The 19,638-nt window shown below is 40.9% G+C and overlaps 1 protein-coding gene across 5 annotated transcripts in view; it reads left to right on the forward strand.

The window, feature by feature from the left end:
• Positions 1–19,249, forward strand: part of MBD5 (methyl-CpG binding domain protein 5) — a 264,810-nt gene extending 245,561 nt beyond the window's left edge. For 4 of the 5 annotated variants that reach the window (XM_062186379.1, XM_062186390.1, XM_062186370.1 and 1 more), the window contains 3 exons: positions 4,939–5,012; positions 14,973–15,048; positions 18,506–19,249. In XM_062186379.1, coding sequence (XP_062042363.1) covers positions 4,939–5,012; positions 14,973–15,048; positions 18,506–18,577 — 222 coding nt within the window. In that variant the 3' untranslated portion in view covers positions 18,578–19,249. The remainder of the gene's footprint in view (positions 1–4,938; positions 5,013–14,972; positions 15,049–18,505) is intronic. The other variant, XM_062186409.1, reaches the window with a different exon arrangement.
• The last annotated feature ends 389 nt before the right edge of the window (positions 19,250–19,638 follow it).

Below are 19,638 nucleotides of genomic sequence, written 5' to 3' on the forward strand. Positions count from 1 at the left end.
CTTTAAGTTACTTCTGAGATATACTACAAGCCATGGTGCTGGCCCCATATAAAAATTAAATTGCCAAATCTTTAGTATGTGCCTTGTGGACAAAATAAGCAGACAGGAGACTCAGCCTTTGTCAGGAAAATGCTAAATCCTCCACCATATAATAGAGTCTGGCTTTCTGAGTACATTTCTGACCCCATTAATCAGCCTATGTGACTGTTAATGCTGAAGAATCATTATAGCTAAAGAATCTGAAAGAGTTCAATGAAAGAAGAGTTTTAACATTCAGAAAGTTCAGTATATGTGTATATTTTCAATAGAGCTATATTTTGATCTATAAATGCACATAATTTCCTGGCATCGTTTTATGATTCTTATATATAATGTGTGTAAAGAGCATATACCATGATGGGCATCACTCTCAGCATCATCATTAGTAGACGAGACCTTGTGGGCAGATTATGAGTAAAGATAAATTCTTCTCCCAATTTCTCACAAAGATAGTAATTAAATAATTTCTGGAATTCCTATCCAAGATTATAATTACAAAATTATTACATACCTTGAATGACTTGCTCCTCTAGTGTGACTTAAAAATACTTGTGTGTGTTTACACTTTTTAATGTTGTATGTATATATTTGATTTCCTAGTACTTTTTTGATTTGCAAAGTAGCTGAGTGGTTTTCCATTTTTAAACCATTAAACATGATTTCTGTTTGACTAGAAATTGAGTTCATTTTGTTTTTCCATGATACCATTTTTGGGGTATCTTTAAAGAGTTGTCTGAATATTGTTCATGTATCTGAATATTTTCCAGAAACAACACACACTCTTAATATATATTTTATGGTAAAGTACTAAAATTCTGAAATAAAATAAGCATTTTCTTTTGGATATGTATGACCTTGTTATGTCAGTAATGCACAGTGATGTGTATCCTATTTATATTTAGTTTCAGAAAACACCATCATTGCCTTCTCTTTCAAGGCCATTGAATATTTCCTAAATAATATATTTCATTGTGAGAGTACCTTAAAGCCTTAGGAAAGATTTAAATGAAGAAAGAATAGTAGAGAATTATTTCAGAAAAAAATGACTAGGAAATTATCCGAGCATAAAAATTTTGAAGAGAAATTTGAGTTAGTTATCATCTAAATGTTCTTTAAAAATGTAACTTAATTTTAAATCATTTGACCTAAGTTTTTGAATGTGCATGTGTGGTTGTATTTTGTGTGTGGTAAGTGTAAACCATTCATATATAAAATGTATATTTCAATATATGTCAGAATTAGTATGGTGAAGATAGGTTAAGCACTTTGAAGTTAGACCTGAGCTTCAATTCTGACCATGTTACTTAAACTCATTGAGCCACATCTGTAAAATAACAACAATAAGAATAGTTTGCAGTTTAATAAAAATATTAGTTTGTAATGATGGATAAAGTATAATAAATGCACAAGAAATGCTTTTGCTGTCCCTTATTTCTTATTTAATTTAAAATAAATATTGAAGACAAAAATAGTTTTGTCACCGGAGAGAAGTCGTGGGATTCTTGTCTTTGTGCAAAAAAGAATTCAGGCGTGAGAGAGCAAGGTAGCAAGGTTTTACTGGGGGCGGGGCATCTGTCAGAATGTAACCAACAGAGAGTGCCCATCACTCAGACTAGGGTTGAATGGAGAGAATACACCTGGCAGGCAAGGTGGGCGGCTCAGTGGAGAGCTGAGTGTGCAGTCTTTGTTTAGACTAAGCCTATAAGAGGAAAAGGGTCCAGTTTCCTCCTTCCCCCCCTTCCCATCCCCACCCTCCTGGACAAAGGTTTGCTGAGTGTAAATTGGGAAATTCCTCCCCAGGTTTGCTAGCACCTGGCAGAGGGGCCTCCCCACTAGGATGCCTGACATGGAGGTAGGATGTAGTGGTTTCATTGCTCTATGTTATCAGGCCAGATGACCCATTTGGTGCTGAGGAGAGAGCTTCCCCATGGGGAAGGGCTGGGACCACCTGGGAGGTTATCAGGGCCTGGGCAGGACTTTGACGTGTAGATGCTGGGCTTTTGCAGATGCCAGTTTCCTTAGGCCCCTCTCACACGCACATAGGCTAAAATTGATCTCAGTTTTTATTAACATATTATAATTGTACATATTTACCATGTACAGTGTGATAATTTGATTTATGTATATAATGATCAAATCAGGCTAATCTCTTTGTGTTAGGAACCTTTGGGTTTCTCTTTTCTAGTTCTATTTAAAACATATAGTAGATTGTTGTGAACTGAGTTCCCTTTCTGTGCTGTGGAACATTAGAAATCATTGCTCTTCTGTGACTGTATTTGCCACCTGTTATCCAGGCTCCCTCTCTGCCCCTCCTTCTGCCTCTCCTAACCTCTAGTGACCACTATTCTGCATACTACTTCTATGAAATTGACATTTTTATTTGTCATTTTGTGCCTGGCTTTTATTTCACTTAGCATAATGACCTCCAGTTCCATCCATGTTACCACAAATAACAGGATTTCATGTTTTTTATGACTGAATAATGTTCTATGTGTGTATATGCCACATTTTCTTTATCCATTCATCCATCAGTGGGTACCTTGGTTGATTCCATATGTTGGCTATGGTAAATATTGCTGCAAGTAAACCTAGGATAAACCTAGGAGTGCAGATACCTTTTTGATATACTAATTTCATTTCTTTTGGATATATACCCAGAAGTGGGATAGCTGGATCATATGGTAATTCTATTTTTAGTTTTTTGAGGAACCTCTATACTGTTCTCCATAATGGCTTCACTAATTTCATGCTCCCACCAACAAACTAACTTAGTTTTTTTAATTAAGGATAAGCCTGAACTGGGATAAGTTTTCATTGCTATGGCATGCTTTGTTTCAGTGTGAATCTCCATCCAATGGCCTGATCCTGAGAGATCCTGAGATCTCTCACAACTATTATATCATTTGTGTCTAACAGAACCTTGTATTAAAAGAGAGCTCCCTTCCTATTACCAAGAAGATCATTTAAATATAAGTGGAATTAGTTATTGATTACATACAAATAATATGCAAAACTTTCTTATAGTCCATTCATGTAAGTGAATACAAGATGGAGCTTCCTTTCCAACATGAAATGTGAAAATATACAGACACCTTTCTTGTTTACCAGTGTATGGATGCATTCAACTTACTTAAGCTTTTCTAGACATCACAACAGGGCATTTTTCTCTATGTGACATTGCAGCACCATTGTTTCATGTTCTAGCATGCAGTGGATCAGGTGCCCCACTGAATTTGTGTGTTTAAGATTTTGGGGGGCCGGCGCCGTGGCTCAACAGACTAATCCTCTGCCTAGCAGCGCCGGCACACCGGGTTCTAGTCCCGGTCGGGGCACCAGATTCTGTCCCGATTGCCCCTCTTCCAGGCCAGCTCTCTGCTATGGCCCGGGAAGGCAGTGGAGGATGGCCCAAGTCCTTGGGCCCTGCACCCGATGGGAGACCAGGAGAAGCACCTGGCTCCTGCCTTCGGATCAGTGCGGTGCGCCAGCCACAGTGTGCCAGCCACGGCGGCCATTGGAGGGTGAACCAACGGCAAAAGGAAGACCTTTCTCTCTGTCTCTCTCTCTCTGTCCACTCTGCCTGTCAAAAAATAAAAAATAAAAAGATTTTTGGGTTCTTTAGGACAAAATATAAAAATATGAAAAATGAAACATTTCCATTATTTGACTTCTTTTTCATTGAATAATGAGAAATGCTTGCTTACAGATTTGATAATGGAACCCCTTTTTAATCAGTGTTTTCTAGATTTTAAGCAATCATACATGTTATTCACAAATCAGTCACAAAAATATGATGGCAAAAATTAGCAAGCTTTTTTGTTCATTGGTGTTTATTTTCTTATCCATGAGACATTTAGCTAACCTCTGGATTTTTAGATAGAAGTGACTTAGGGGTGAAGGGAGAAACTGGGGTATAACCAGGGTCCTTGTCTTGAAGCTGGGTTTATACAGCCAGCAACACTGGTTTCACTTACATTGATCAATAAAAAATGGCAGTGTTTTTCTAAAGGTGTTTTTATTTGCAAGTCACATGCAAGTTATTCCTATTTATTGTTTTCCTTGGGAGGGCATGGCTTCAGGACCCATGACAGAGATCCTTGGGGGTACCTGTGGCAAAGGCGTTTATACAGGCACCCCTCTCACGTACATACACACAAGCTCACTTGGTGGCCAAACTCTGTTGAGATCTCACGGGCTAGAAGTGTGAAGCAGGACGGGAGAAAGGACCTCGAGGCACAGCAGCAACCCCTCCCCACTCAGTGTGGCTGTGCATGGCCTACTGCCACACTTGTCTTGTGGCCTCCACAGAGCACTAGGTAACAACAGGTGCTCCATGGCAGGCTGTGTTCAGTTTGACTTGTGTCATTTACATGCTCAAGCGACTCTAGTAGGAAGGTAGGTGTTTTTGCCCTTGTTTTAAAGAGGAAAAAACTGAGGCTCAGATCATTGAAGTGCTTTACTCATGCTCAGACACGAGACGGTGGGATTCAGACTCTGCTGGCTCCAAAGGCTTTCCCCTTCACTAACCAGCACTCTTGTCTTCCTCAGAAGCAGTGTACGTGTGCAGTTGCTGGCCATCAGATGTGGAGAAAGTGAGCCAGGAGCTGTGATTTATATGATTCTGTTCATTGAAGCTTATTTAAATTCCAGGTTTTGTTCCCAACATTATTTTCAAAATGTTGACAATTTCCAAGCCAAACAGCCTTTCATTCCCACCGGTGTTGCTGCCACCTGGAGCCACAGAATTGCCCTCTCTCAAGCCAGGACAGAGCATCTGATGGGGCAGGGAAGGTTAAGGCTCCCCTCCCCAGTGCAGCTCCTGCTCGTACAGCAGGAAAGTGAAAACCGTGCTTAATATTGCAGGTCTGGGTAATGTGGTTTGGTCTTCATACCTTCACTCAGGTGGAGCCCGAGAAGCTGAAGACACTAACAGAAGGTTTGGAAGCCTACAACCGAGCCCGGAAAAGGAACAGAAAGTAAGCACTTGGTTTTCTTTCCATTTTCTTTTTCAAGGATGTAGTTTACTGGTTTTCCTTAAAAGGGACCATGCAGCCTCATTGATTTTGTCCATGCTGTAGCCTGCCCTAGTGGAGTTTAAGACTTGTCACCAAGGAAGACGTTATAGACAGGCCAAATTAGCTACAACAGAAAAGATTTTCTGTTCTTAATTATGTTATGCTTACATGTGTGTGGGGATTTGCTTCTTCAACAGCTTTTTCTTCGTTCCTTCCATCTCCACCCCTCTCATTTAGTGGGAAAGAAAGTATAATCAATATTCTCTACATGTAGCAATTAAATAGGCTCTAGAAATGTGGCAAGTCTCTCTACTTGCAATTCGGATACTTGGGAAGGGAAATACACCCAGTTGTACACATGTAAATAATTTTGACAGATTTACTATTAGTCAAAGTGACGCCAACTAATGACTTTCTGTTGCAGCAGGGGTATAGACTTTGCTTTGTAATTATAACAATAAGTTGAACTTTGGGCCATTGTTATTCATGGGTCTTTTAAAATTTTATTTTCTGTGTAGATGTAGTATGGACAAGCAGATGATATTAGAAACACAGTTTTTGCTGTAATGAAATGTAGCCTTATATTGTAACTGTTATTTCACATTAAGGTGGAAAACTATAAATATGCTTCTGTAAATGTACATAGGAAATTATTTAAGAGTATATTATTCACAGACCTATTCAGTGGCTAACTCCACATTATCAAACAATCAAGAATTCCATGTTGATTTTTGTTCATTTGTAAAATGACCCTCACATTCTACCCCCCTCTAATATCCACACATAGGCTTAGTGTTTTTGTATTTAATCATTTTTAAATATTATTTTAACTTATGTTTGTGCATCAAGATTTATAACAGAGACCAGACTGGTTAACAGCATATCTTGCATAAAGAGCTTATATAATAGTATCAATAATATGTTGAAGGACACCCTTTTTCCCTTTGGAGTGTTTTTACCCCAAGTTTTAGAAGGCACCAAATCTTAGGGAGACTGTCTTCCCATGAATAGCATGTCCCATGAAAAGATATCCCTGAGAGACATTTTTTTGCAGAGAGAGGGAGACACAGAAAGGGGTCTTCCATCCACTGGTTTCATTCCCCCAAATGGCTGCAATGGCCAGAGATGGTCCGATCCAAAGCCAGGAGCCAGGAGCTTCTCCTGAGTCTCCCACATGAGTACAGGGACCCAAGGACTTGGTCCATCTTCCACTGCTTTCCCAGCCCACAGTAGAAAATTGGATCAGAAGAGGAGCAGCCTGAATAAGAACTGGTGCCCATATAGGGTGCTGGCACCACAGGTGGAGGCTTAGCCCACTATACCACAGCGCTGGCCCCTGAAATGACACTTCTTATGCAGGGATCAGCAATAGAGTAAGGCCTGTGAAATGAGTAGAAGGTATGGATGAGAGGAAGGGCATTATGAATTACTTATGTCACAGATTTGCAGAGCACTCATTGCTGTAGAACATTCAACAGCACCCATTTCTTTGGTGTAAAAGATTCCCAGAATGTTTCCTCCAAGGAAGTATACCAGTTTTCTGGATTATGTGCAAAACAGGGTGAACACAGAAATGAAATTACTCCTGCAAGTATTTAGACCCACTTCCTTGAAATGAACTGGATCTCCCCTTGTACACTTGCTGTCCAGCAGTTTCTGAAAGGTAATGAGTAGCAAACCACAATTTAAAAATTCTTCCTTCAAAGACAGCTTACTGTTCTTGGTGAGATAATATGATCACTCTGTAAAGGAATCCCCTTTGCAGTACAGATCAGAGAGGTAAAAGAAGAAACAGGAAGTAAGAGGTAGTGAAAGCAGCTTGAAGTATGATACTGTTGTCTAAGTAGTAGACTGACTTGCCTTGTGGATGTCCAGTACAATGATTTATGTTTTGCATGTATGATTTTAAGCTCATTATTTTATTCTCCAAACCATAAGATGTGCCAGATTCACTGAGCCCACTTACAAATGAAGACACTCAGACCCAAGTAGCCTAAGTAGTTAGTTGAAAGTTACATGACTGATAAATAATGTGTTGAACCTACTCATTTTTTATTATTCCCAATTTAAGAAGATTAATTTTACAAAATAAAGGAAAGATCTGTGTCAGGCACAGTGCTGCAGTCCCTGGAGCTCACACTTTAGTGAAAGAGATCCACAAACAAGTATTTAAAATGTAAAATGACAGCATTATGAGGGAACTCCAGAAGGCTCATGGAAAAAAATGGAATTAAATAAAATGTCTACTTTGGTGTATCAAATATTGAGATCCATGCATAATTTTTTCATAATACACTTTTTTTATTTATTTGACAGGTAGAGCTAGACAGTGATAGAGAGACAGAGAGAAAGGTCTTCCTTCCATTGGTTCACCCCCCAGATGGCTGCTTCGGCCAGCGCTGTGCCAATCCGAAGCCAGGAGCCAGGTGCTTCTTCTTGGTTTCCCATGTGGGTGCAGGGGCCCAAGGCCTTGGGCCATCTTCCACTGCTTTCCCAAGTCATAGCAGAGAGCTGGATCGGAAGTAGAATGGCCTGGACTAGAACCCGGTGCCCATATGGGATGCAGGCGCCGCAGGCAGAGGATTAACCAAGTGAGCCACGGCACAGGACCCTTCATAATACACATTTTCCGTGAGCTTTTTGAAGACCCTTTGTATGTGTAGTGTATTTGGGGATCATGGAGAAATGGTATTATACCTAGGTAAAGGAAGGGTTCCTGCCAGCGCCGTGGCTCAATAGGCTAATCCTCCGCCTTGCGGTGCCGGCACACCAGATTCTAGTCCTGGTCGGGGCTCCGGATTCTGTCCCGGTAGCCCCTCTTCCAGGCCAGCTCTCTGCTGTGGCCAGGGAGTGCAGTGGAGGATGGCCCAAGTGCTTGGGTCCTGCACCCCATAGGAGACCAGGAGAAGCACCTGGCTCCTGCCATTGGATCAGCACGGTGCGCCGGCCGCAGCGCGCCGGCCACGGCGGCCATTGGAGGGTGAACCAACGGCAAAGGAAGACCTTTCTCTCTGTCTCTCTCTCTCACTGTCCACTCTGCCTGCCAAAAAAAAAAAAAAAAAAAAAAAGGAAGGGTTCCTATGATCCGGGCCCTCCACGCCACATAGGTATTAGCTGGAGAGAGGAAGCAAAAACTAAGATGAGGTAGGGTGGGATAAGATCAGCAGGTGGGCTTGGGGGAATATGAAGTATCAGACAGGGAGTTACAAGTGATGTGGTCAGAGGTAAAGCAGAAACAAGATCAGGAATCGCCTAACAGCCAACAGGATCTTTTATCCTACTGGAAGCATCTGGGTGGGGATTGGATTGTCTTTTGAGACACGATGATGTAGGAAGATGAGGTTTAAGGAAATAGTACTGGAGACAAAGAGGCCGTCTGGGAGACTGCCCGCAGAAGACGGGAAGGAAGAGGATCCAAACCAATAGGCAGGCACTGAGAATGAAAGAGAAAGCACGGGGTCGAGAAATGTTTAGGAGTTAAAATCTATGCAATGTGAAGGAGAGTAAACAATCAAGGACAGCTGCCCTAGTGTTTAGCTCTGGCGACTTGGTGGGCGGTGGAAACACTGACTGAATTGGAGAACTAAAGGGGGAAATGGTCAAGTGCAGTATGGCGTACCCGTGGGATAGGCTGGACATGTAAGTCTGCAAATGGGAAAAAGAGGCATTTGACAGTGTAAAAGTGGCTACTGCCACACAGAGGTGCTTTACCCAATTCAGAGAACAATGGGCTGAGGACAATTGAGCATTTAATAGAATGAGGAAGATGGGAGGGGATGGTCAGAAAGGAGGAGAATCAGGACAAAGGGGTAGGATCTGAGAAGCAAAAGACTGAAAAATTTCAGGATGATAAAATGACCAACAGAGGTCCAGTAAGACAAGAATTGAAAAATCTCCAGTGCCTTGGTCAGTTTGGAGGCCACTGGTAACCTTAGGGAGACCAGCTGGCCAAATAAAGTTGTAGGTATAAAAAATGGCCTTGAGTTGAGGAGTGAATAAGAATAAGGAAGTAGACAGGACAGGTAGAAATTATTTACTCTCTTTTCTACCCTTAAGGCGAGAAGTTTCTGAAAAACAGCAGAAGAATTTTCAGATGACAAATACTTGACTGCTTTTGTAGACTAAGTGGAAAAAGAAAAGAGGGAAAGACTGAAAAAAGAAAGGTGGCATTTGGAGCAAGATGGTTACGAGGTTAATTATTTTTTATTTCTTTTTTTATTTATTTGAAAGATAGGAGGGGAGAGACACACATACAAATAGAGAGAGAGAGAGGGAAACTTCCATCTGCTGATTCACTCCCCAGATGGCTGCAACAGCCAGGGCCAAGCCAGGAGCTTCATCTGGATCTCCCATGTGGGTAGCAGGAGCCCAAACACATGGGTCACCTTGTGCTGCTTTTCTCAGGCTGTTAGCAGGGAGCTGGATGGGAAGTGGAGCAGCCATGACTCAAGCTGGTGTCCATATGGGATGCCAGCGTTACAGGCAGCAGCTTCACCTGCTATCACAATGCTGGCCCCAAGAGATTGCTTTTTGACCTGTGTGCTCGTCCTATTCCACCATGTCATAGCTGTGTGCCCTTGAATGTGTTGTTTAGCCTTCCTGAGCCTGCTTTTGGGTATGTTATAATATAGATAATATAAACAGAACCTTAATATAGTACTTGGCAATGGTATTTGGTAAATAGTTCTTTTCTCATACGGATAAAAGACATAACATTATCTGATATTTTTGCTACTTGAAACATTCTACCACCATATTAGATGTTTAGTTAGTTTACTCCAATCAAACTGTATGATAAATAAACATCTTTGAATTGATATGCTAATTGCATCCTAATCACCTAAGAAATATTAACATATATTTAACACATTATTCAGGACAATTTTGTACTTAAAAGCAGAAATAGCTTTATTAGAAAAAAAAAAAAGCCTGTAGTTTTAGATATGATTTTCATTTAAGTGAGGACCAGATCTGTCTACATGTTGTCTGGGAGCACTTCTAAATGTTCTGGAGAATGGAATTAAAAGGCAAAGTTAGGGGCTGGCATGTGGCACAGCAAGTTAAGCCACTACTTGTGACACCAGCACTCCATATCAGAGTGTTGGTTCAAGTCCCAGCTACTCCATTTCCAATCCAGCCCCCGCTAATCTGCCTGGGAAAACAGTGGATGATGACTCAAGTGCTTGGGTCTCTGCCACCCATGTGGGAGACCTGGATGAAGTTCCTGGCTCCTGACTTTGACCTAGTCCAGCACTGGCTGTTGCAGACATTTGAGAAGTGAACCAGCAGACAGAAAATCTCTCCCTGTCTCTCCGACTCTCTGTGTTGCTCTTTCACATACATGAATAAGTAATTATTTTATTTTTAAAAAATATTTATTTTTATTTATTTCAGAGGCAGAGAGAGAGAGGGAGATACAGAGAGAGAAAGATCTCTGTCTGTCGGTTCACTCCCCAGATAGCCACAATGGCCAGGGAGAGCTTGGCTAGGCCAAACCCAGGAGCCAGGAGCTTCATCTGGGTCTCCTACATGGGTGCAGGGGCCCAAGAACTTAGGTCATCTAATGCTGCTTTCCCAGACACATTAGCAGGGAGCTTGATCGCAAGTGGAACAGCTGGGACACGAACTGGTACCCATATGGGATGCCAGGATTGCAGCAGTGGCTTAACCTATTATGTCATCATGCTAGCTCCTGAATAAGTAATTTAAAAAAAAAAAAGGAAATTTAATGTGCCCAGTGTTACTTCTTGGTTTTAAAGTGAAAATTTAGTTTATAATTTTATCACTTTCCTACTTCAAAAAAAATCAGGTCACCGAAGAAATTTTTGTGTACGATGGACTTCAAAAAGTTTTTGGAAAAAAAATTAAAAGGGCCGGCACCGTGGCTTAACAGGCTAATCCTCCGCCTAGCAGCGCCGGCACACCAGGTTCTAGTCCTAGTCGGGGCGCCGGATTCTATCCCGGTTGCCCCTCTTCCAGGCCAGCTCTCTGCTGTGGCCCGGGAAGGCAGTGGAGGATGGCCCAAGTCCTTGGGCCCTGCACCCGCATGGGAGACCAGGAGAAGCACCTGGCTCCTGGTTTCAGATCAGCGAGATGCGCCGGCCGCAGCGGCCTTTGGAGGGTGAACCAACGGCAAAAAGGAAGACCTTTGTCTCTGTCTCTCTTTCTCACTATCCACTCTGCCTGTCAAAAAAAAAAAAAAAAAATTAAAAGATAATTTTATTTTCCAGATGCATTAGCAGGGAGCAGATCAGGAATAGAGTAGTAGGACTCAAACCAGCCTTCTGATATGGGGTGCCAGAGTTGCAAGCTGCAGCTTAACCCACTACGCTACAACACTGGTCCGTAAATTTCTTAAATCTGCATGCATTTTTGGAATGCAGGGTTCTTATTTAGATCTCACAAAGTAAATCATTTAAATTCTGAACTGACAGTATAGAGCAACATGCAAGTTCTTGTTTCCCTCTTATTTCTTGTATCATTCATAGATGTGTACCTGGTTTTTTTTTTAATTAGTGAAGATAAGGGTAATTGTGACAATATAGGCAATGATGATGAGAAGTGGCAATTATCTCCATTCATAATTAGAAATGTGATTATATGAACATTTATTGCTTAATCAAGTAGGTTTTAGAGTGTCCATTAGTAAAAATGTTTATTAATAAATGCCAGCGGGGAATAGTAAATAGTAAAGGGAATGCCACAGGGGGGCCCTCTGGACTGCAAGACTGAATTTTGACTAATTGTTCATTTTAGGAACCCATGGAGCTTTTTTCTCCTCTTTTAAGTTTGTTCTTTATCGACCCAGCCAGTGTAAAACTTGCCCAGCAGATGTGAGTCTGGGAATCTCTCGGCACCTCTTGATTCTCATGATGCACTCAGATAACTTCATGCCCACATATTTTGTATTTTTTTTGTCAAAGTATTCATTTCTTCCTGTACTAAGTGCTTAAGTTTATTATAGGCAGAACATTATACTAAGTTAGTTTAGTTGTAAGGATTAAATGAGATAGTGTATTTAAAGAATTAACACAATTCTTGGCACATAGAAAAATTCAATAAATAAGTTTTTTTATTATTTGAGAGGCAGAGGGACATACAGACAAAAAGACAGCTCCCACTTGCTGGTTCACCGCCCCCCAAGTGCCTGCATTAGGCCAAGATTGCAATCCAGTTCCCCGCTTGTGGGCAGCAGGAGCCTAATTTATTCAGCCAACACCACCTCCTTCCAAGGCACCATTAGCAGAAGGCTGACAACAGGAATTCCAGAATCAGGAATTGACCTCAGGTACTCCAGTGTGGAATATGGGTGTCTTAAATGCTAGGCTAAATGCCTTCTCCAAAGCAATTTTTGTTATAAAGATTAAAGGTGAGAAACCCAATGTTTTCTGATTGTTTTTTCGTTGAAATATTTTACCCTCTTTTTAGATAGTTAGAACATGATATGTATAATAAATTTACACCCATAGATCTTATAATAAAAACAAATAATGAATAAATTTATTTTAAAACTTAACGATCATACTTCTTAATACAGAAGACATTTTAGGGGGTTGGTGCTGTGGCGTAGCCAGTGAGCCTGCAGCCCAACATCCCATATGCTGCTCCACTTCCAGTCCAGCTCCCTGCTAATGCACCTGGGAAAGTAGCAGAAGATGGCCCAAGTGCTTGGGCCCCTGCACCCACATGAGAGACCTGGAAGAAACTCCTGGCTCCTGGCTTCTGCCTGGCCCAGTTCCAGCCCTTGTAGTCCTTTGGGGAGTGAGCCAGTGAATGAAAGATCTCTCTCTCTCTCTCTCTCTCTCTCTAACTCAGCCATTCAAATAAATAAATAAATCTTCTTTTGAAAAAAATATTAGGGATAAATCTGTTTAACACATTAAACAAAGTGTGATATGTTGAACAACTTGGCCATGTATAAAAGATACTGCCTAGCCCCTCACCAAGCCCCCCACAAAAGGGGCCCAGTCCAGCCTCAACCAAACATAGATGGCCCCACAGAGTCCTGGGATTAGATTTCCACCCTGTCATACAGGATCGTGCTTAGGAAACTTGTCTAGGGGAAAACAACTTAGACTGACTCCACAAGATGACCAGGCTCCCTTAAAACTAAAAAGGGTGGATAAGTGACGATACACACATGATGATGTGAGAAGAAATGGATGAAACTCTAGCAACTTGAACAGGGCTCAGAAATGGTGGCTAGTGGAAAAAAGACGTGTGTGTATTGTGACACCTTTTGTGTATATATAAAAGCACATAAAACACACGAACTGTACTGTTCATGGATATTTCAAATAAGTTTTAAAATATAAAAACAGACTAGAAATTGAGGAGGAGGGTGGGAGAGAATGTGACTAAGAATTGTTAACAAATGGGAACTCTTGATTTCTTTGTAAAGAAAGACAAATGAAATACAGAATTCAGTGACAGTTCATTCTGGAAAGTTAGATATGTTAGAGTGTTTTTTTTTTATTCTGTGTACTTCTCTGTATTAAATTTCTGGAAATAAATAACAATTTAAAAACTGGGGCTTGTGTAGGAGAACCACAAAAGAGGTCTGGTGTCCTGTTGCCCTTACAATTTGGTTGAAACCAATACATTGATCTTTCCTTTCAGTTAAACTGAAATACATGTTTGCTACATACATGTTTTCTAAAGCATAGGACCATCTGTGCTAGCTTTGGACAAAAATTTTTGTTTAGCAAATACATGGAGCATTTATCATGTGCCTCCAATATAGTACTTAGGAGAGGAAATCTCAGAATTGTAAGGTGTAGACAGAAAGTCAACTTAGGAATGTCTGGTCCTGATATATGAGGATAAAACCTACAGAGCACTTTGGTAAACCAAAAAGTTTCACCTAAACGCATCCCACTACAGTTCCAAAGTGTTTTTGAACACTGCACTACCCAAACTAAATGGGACTGTGAGCCAAATCCTTCCACAAATCTCCATCTCCATGTCGCTGCTGACTTTACTCTTGGAAAGCCAAGCTGACAGTCTGATATGGAAAGGTTTCCAGTAATTCTTCAGCGTTTCTAGTAATTGCAACATGGTGAATGAAATGAATGACCCTAATACTCAGAACAGTTGGGTAATTATGCATATGCATAAAGGAGGAAAACCAGTGAACAATTGGGAGGGGCAGTGCATATAACCACAGAGGTGGAGAGTGTAGGTTTGCATGGCTTTAGTAATTAGTTCAGGAGTTCATGGGGTAAGTTCCAAAAATGGCAGATGTACCATGTGTGTTCCTCAGGCCAAACTCTGGTGACGGAAGGCTGGGTGGAGAGAAAAGGTTGAGGAGAGCAGGCACTCCGAAATGGTCATTCGTTGTTCAAGTAGTTGCATCCTTTTGGTCTTTGAGAAAGGCACAGAGCTGCATGTGCAGCTAAGCTGTTTCCCACATAGGAAGTGCACCAGGATTTCAGCCTTCACTGACTCCAGAAGCTGGGATGCTCCAAAGAGGGCAGAGGGAGCTCCCTAGTGGCCAGAGCCCGCAGTTCAGCCCCTCCACCCTTTTGCACACAGCCTGGCTGCTTAAGAGCCAAGCCAGACAAGAGGCAAAGCAGGCCAAGTTGGTATCAGGAAGAATGAACTGCACAGGTGCAAAAAGAGACCCTGGCTCCAACTTTCTTCCAGAATCACCAGATTGTGGAATAAGCATGTGGAAAGGGAAAGAATCCATCCCCCTACCCCCATGTGTTCAATTTTTTTTAGTACTTTTGTCAATGTAATCATTAGTATTCAGCGGTGAGAATCCCAGAGTGATGTTTTGTCATCTAAATTTTCCAAATGTGAATACAAATTGACTTTCTCTGGTAGAACTGGCACTTTTGTTTTCTGATTAGGGAATTAAATTGAGATGATTTTATTTCTTTAATTTATTAATCTGATGTGTTATTTCGTTAATTCCAGAAGTGGAAAGCTAAATAACCATTTAGAAGCTGCTATTCATGAGGCCATGAGTGAACTGGACAAAATGTCTGGGACTGTAAGTTAATTTATTTTTCCATTATACTATGTTTCTTTGAAAATAAATTGTATTACACTTTTGAGGTAAAGTCTCTTGAATATTGTCAAGCAACTGGCGTTAGCAATACTAAATTACTAGGTTGGAGAAAAAAGACTGAATTCATAAATGATTGAAAGTCATTTAAGAAAAAATAATCTAGCAGTATTAACTATGTCTTTTTTCTGCAATAAGAAACTTTAGTTTTCACACATCACATTCTTTTAAAATGTAAACAGCAAAATATTCAAACTATACTTTTCTGCATTTGACTCTGTGTGCCACTATAGTTCAAAAATATTTTTAAACCCTGTTGCCTATATATTCAATAATGCAAATTTAACCCTGTCCATTGAATAAAAAATGAAATTGAACAGTAGGGTCAGGATCTAGAGAATAGGCACTTATCATTTTCCCTCTCTTGTTACCTTAGAAATTAAGTATTTGGCACAAACTTCTGTTGTTAAATTATTTAATACTCTATGTATGCTCTGATGTCTACTTTTTCTTATCACTTTTATTGAACTAAGCATTTAATAATATTGAATGTGATAAATTTAATCATTAGCTTGTAATTTACATATTGACTAATGTAAATACACAAAATAAAATTTCAGTAATCTCTAAAAATGGGAATTATCTAAGGCAACAAAAGATAAATTCTTTTACATGTCATTTTGTGTTAAGTAGAGCAAAGGTTATCTCAAACAACTCTTCCGGTAGCTAATGGATGAGTATGTTATAGATTCACAGAGCGTTGGAACTGGTACGGAGGTTATGTAATCCAACTCATCATTTCCCATTGAATTGGGTAGATTGAAGCCCTGGGATGTGATACGTCCTGTCAGAATGATCAGAAATGCCTATAGCAGAAATTGTGAACCTGAAATGTCTTCTCGGGCCAGGCAAATATTATCAATAAGTAGAGTGGTTTGAGTATTAAGAAAAACATTAATTTGAGTGAACTAACAAATGCCAAGGAGATGTGCTGTCAGGTGGGCTACCTACCAACTCCCAGTCTTGGGGACTCACCGCAGTAAAGGCCATTGCTAACCTGAGTCCGGTGCTGGTTGAGAAGCCCAGAATCGTTCTATATCTAATGTCCACCATGGCTTCCAACCTTAGATTATTCTGTATATCCTTTGCATCCAGCCTACTAGGTGAAAGAAGAGAATGCTGGAGACTGCCCACCTAGAAGCTTATAACCTTAGGGACCCATCTAGAAGCTTATAACCTCTAGTGACTCTCCCACTGGCCTGACCCAGTCACAAGGCCTCCTTAACTAATGAGGAAATACAGTTTACAATATGCCTGCCAAGGAAAAGTGGAGAATGGGTTTGGCTATCATCTCACTTCTCTGCCTCAGGACCCTGGGCCCTAGTGGCCCACAGGCAGTTGAGAGTGATGAGGATAACAACCTAGGGGCTGTGGGTGCTCCCTAGGAGGTCCCTCTGTGCTTTCACTGTGTTGGGAATTGTTCTGCTGTTGTAATATCTCCTTATTTTTCAGGAGAGGCTAGAAATCTAGAAGTCAGATTCTCATTTTGCAACTATTTTAACAATATCAAAATGCCAGATGCCTTTGCAGACCATGTTTGATCCAAGATTACTAGTTTGCAGCCTTCTTTCCTCAATTATAAAATGTTTTCAGTTATGGCTTTTTACCAGAGCCCAGTAGTGTTTGTTTTTTTTTTTTTTTTCTTCTAACATATATGGAGTGGATTAGAAGGAAGAGGTGAGTTTGAGAAACTCATAAGCATTATTTTAAAATTTCAGCTATTATTTTTTAAAATGAGTTCTGCATTTGACAAAATAGCCTTGGCCTTTACTGTTGTCTAGACATTTTTTTTTGAAAGATTTATTTATTTATTTGAAAGGCAGAGTTACGAAGAGGCAGAGGCAGAGAGAGAGAAAGAGGTCTTCCATCCGCTGGTTCCCAGCTGCGCCAGTCCGAAGCCAGGAGCTTCTTCTGGGTCTCCCACACAGGTGCAGGGACCCAAGGACTTGGGCATCTTCCACTGCTTCCCAGGCCATAGCAGAGAGCTGGATCAGAAGTGGAACAGCTAGGACTTGAACCAGCGCCCTCATGGGATGCTGGCACAGCAGACGGCAGCTTTACCCACTCTGCCACAGCACCGGCCTCTAGACATTATTATTATTATTATTATTATTTTTGACAGGCAGAGTGGACAGTGAGAGAGAGAGACAGAGAGAAAGGTCTTCCTTTGCCGTTGGTTCACCCTCCAATGGCCGCTGCGGCCAGTGCGCTGCGGCCAGCGCACCGCGCTGATCCGAAGGCAGGAGCCAGGTGCTTCTCCTGGTCTCCCATGGGGTACAGGGCCCAAGGACTTGGGCCATCCTCCACTGCACTCCTGGGCCACAGCAGAGAGCTGGACTGGAAGAGGAGCAACCGGGGCAGAATCCGGCACCCCAACCAGGACTAGAACCTAGTGTGCTGTGCCGCAGGTGGAAGATTAGCCTATTGAGCCACAGCGCTGGCCTCTAGACATTATTTTTTAAACATAATTGAATTTGAACATTGAATTTTAAACATAATTGAATTTAAACATAATTGAACTTGAAGGGGATCCCAAGAGCTAGTTGTGCACATCTTTTCCTAACTCTAAGTTCTGTGACATGGCGAAGGGAGGCTGAAATTGACAATAGTGCAAGTAATTATACCACATAAATTGGCAAATGCTACAGAAGGCTTGTTTTCAAATGCAGGTTGATAAGCATTTGCTACACCACTGCCTTGGGCCCATTCCGCCTTTCCTGAGTCGTGACATTGCCCACTCCTCAGTGGCCATAATACAATGTGAGGCACCTGCTCATCTCCTCCCTGCCTCTCAAAACCATACCTGCTGTGTAATGTTCCAGTAGCGCTCATCCCTGCTCCAGGCCTCTAATTCCTGCTGTAGTGTCTAAAATTGCCCTGGAATGCCACTCTGAGATCTGCTAACAGATGGTGGTGGCAGTTTCTTTTCCATCCTGATTCTTCTGGTAAATAAATATCCTCAGGCTGAGCTGTGTGTGCTGTTTTTACTGTCTTTGCCCCTTCTTCATAGTTGTGAAGTTAAGTAGAGTGTGTTTGTTTTTACCTACTTTTCCGGTCTAACGAATTGGTGATCTAGGAATGTATGACAAGGAAGGCTTTACTTTTTTTCTTAAATGTGCGGTGAGGATAGCAACTGCCTGTCTCCCGCTTCTGATTTCCTCCAGTTGTTTATCAGAGTCCGCAGACTGGTGCTCAGCTTATCAATTTCTTTGCAGTGACTGTGGGCTCACTAATGTCTCAGTAAAAATTTTAAATGCCTCAGGATATCAGAGATGAAAGTAGAAGCTAGAATCTGTTACCTACCCTGTTTGTTGGTCAGAAATTAGATGCTGCTTGTGATTTCAACTTCTTTTTTTTTTTTTTTCTGCCTTTTAACTTCCAGGTTCACCAAATCCCACAGGGAGACAGACAGATGAGACCCCCCAAACCCAAGAGGAGGAAGATCTCCAGATAACAGAGACTACTCCACTAATGTGCAGTGTTTATCAAAGGAACAGGCACAGATATATCTGTATATAGGTATTGATATGGCCCATGTTATATCAATATTTAAACTATGGCAGATAGCTACCACCACCACAGGGTGCTAAAAGAAATAGTGATACAGATTTTTTTGATCAGGAAGGATAATGAATGCTGGAAAACCAATCAAAACCCCTGTATGATGAGAGTGAGAAATGGTCAAGAGATTACGGAGAAACTCTTTTTCTATAATGCTAAAATTGTGATTATAAGAAATAGTCCAGATGTTTCTGAAGAATTTTCAATGTTGTATATAAAAATACAGAATTTCATGGTGATATCAGAAATGTAAATATTGTACAATATTGTCATGTACAAGCGTACCTAATGCACACTTTATCTTTTATTGTACAAAGAAATAGTGTACAAAATTCTTTGGTTTCTATGGAGTACACCTACCAGAGACTACCAGTGTAAAGTGATAAATAAAAATACAACCTAAATGCTTTTCTATGATAATGTAAAAGATGCTGTTTTTGTATTTAACAGCAGAGAAAAGGCATGATGATGTAATACCTGAATTACGACGTACACTGCACACCACTGCGTGTCCATTTATATTGTCTGTTTGGAATGAACCTTACCTGGAAGCACTGGACTCAATTTTGGGTGTCTCGGAAATCGCAACCTTGCGGATTTCTAAAGGGATGAGGGCTCACAGGTCTAAATCAAGAATGCAGAAGCTGCAACCATTTGTTGCATATTTTTTTTACCTAAGTTTTAAAACAGAATAGGTTTTATAAAAAAAAATCTTAGATGGAATATTTTGCTCAGCCATTTCTGTAGTTAGTGTTTGATAGCCACCTGTTGAACTAGATAGCGTATCACCACTGATGGTCAGAATTACAAAGGGGTTCTCTTACAAATTGTACCTGACAAGGGAAAACTTTCTGTTTCCGTACAAGGAGGCAAAAGCCCCACTTTGAAACCATTATCAGAGGCAGGTTGATTGTAATTCTTTTTTTTTTTGTAGTAGTAAAAATAAATACAAAT

Source organism: Lepus europaeus, chromosome 1, assembly GCF_033115175.1.
Source record: "Lepus europaeus isolate LE1 chromosome 1, mLepTim1.pri, whole genome shotgun sequence".
Taxonomy (NCBI): domain Eukaryota; kingdom Metazoa; phylum Chordata; class Mammalia; order Lagomorpha; family Leporidae; genus Lepus; species Lepus europaeus.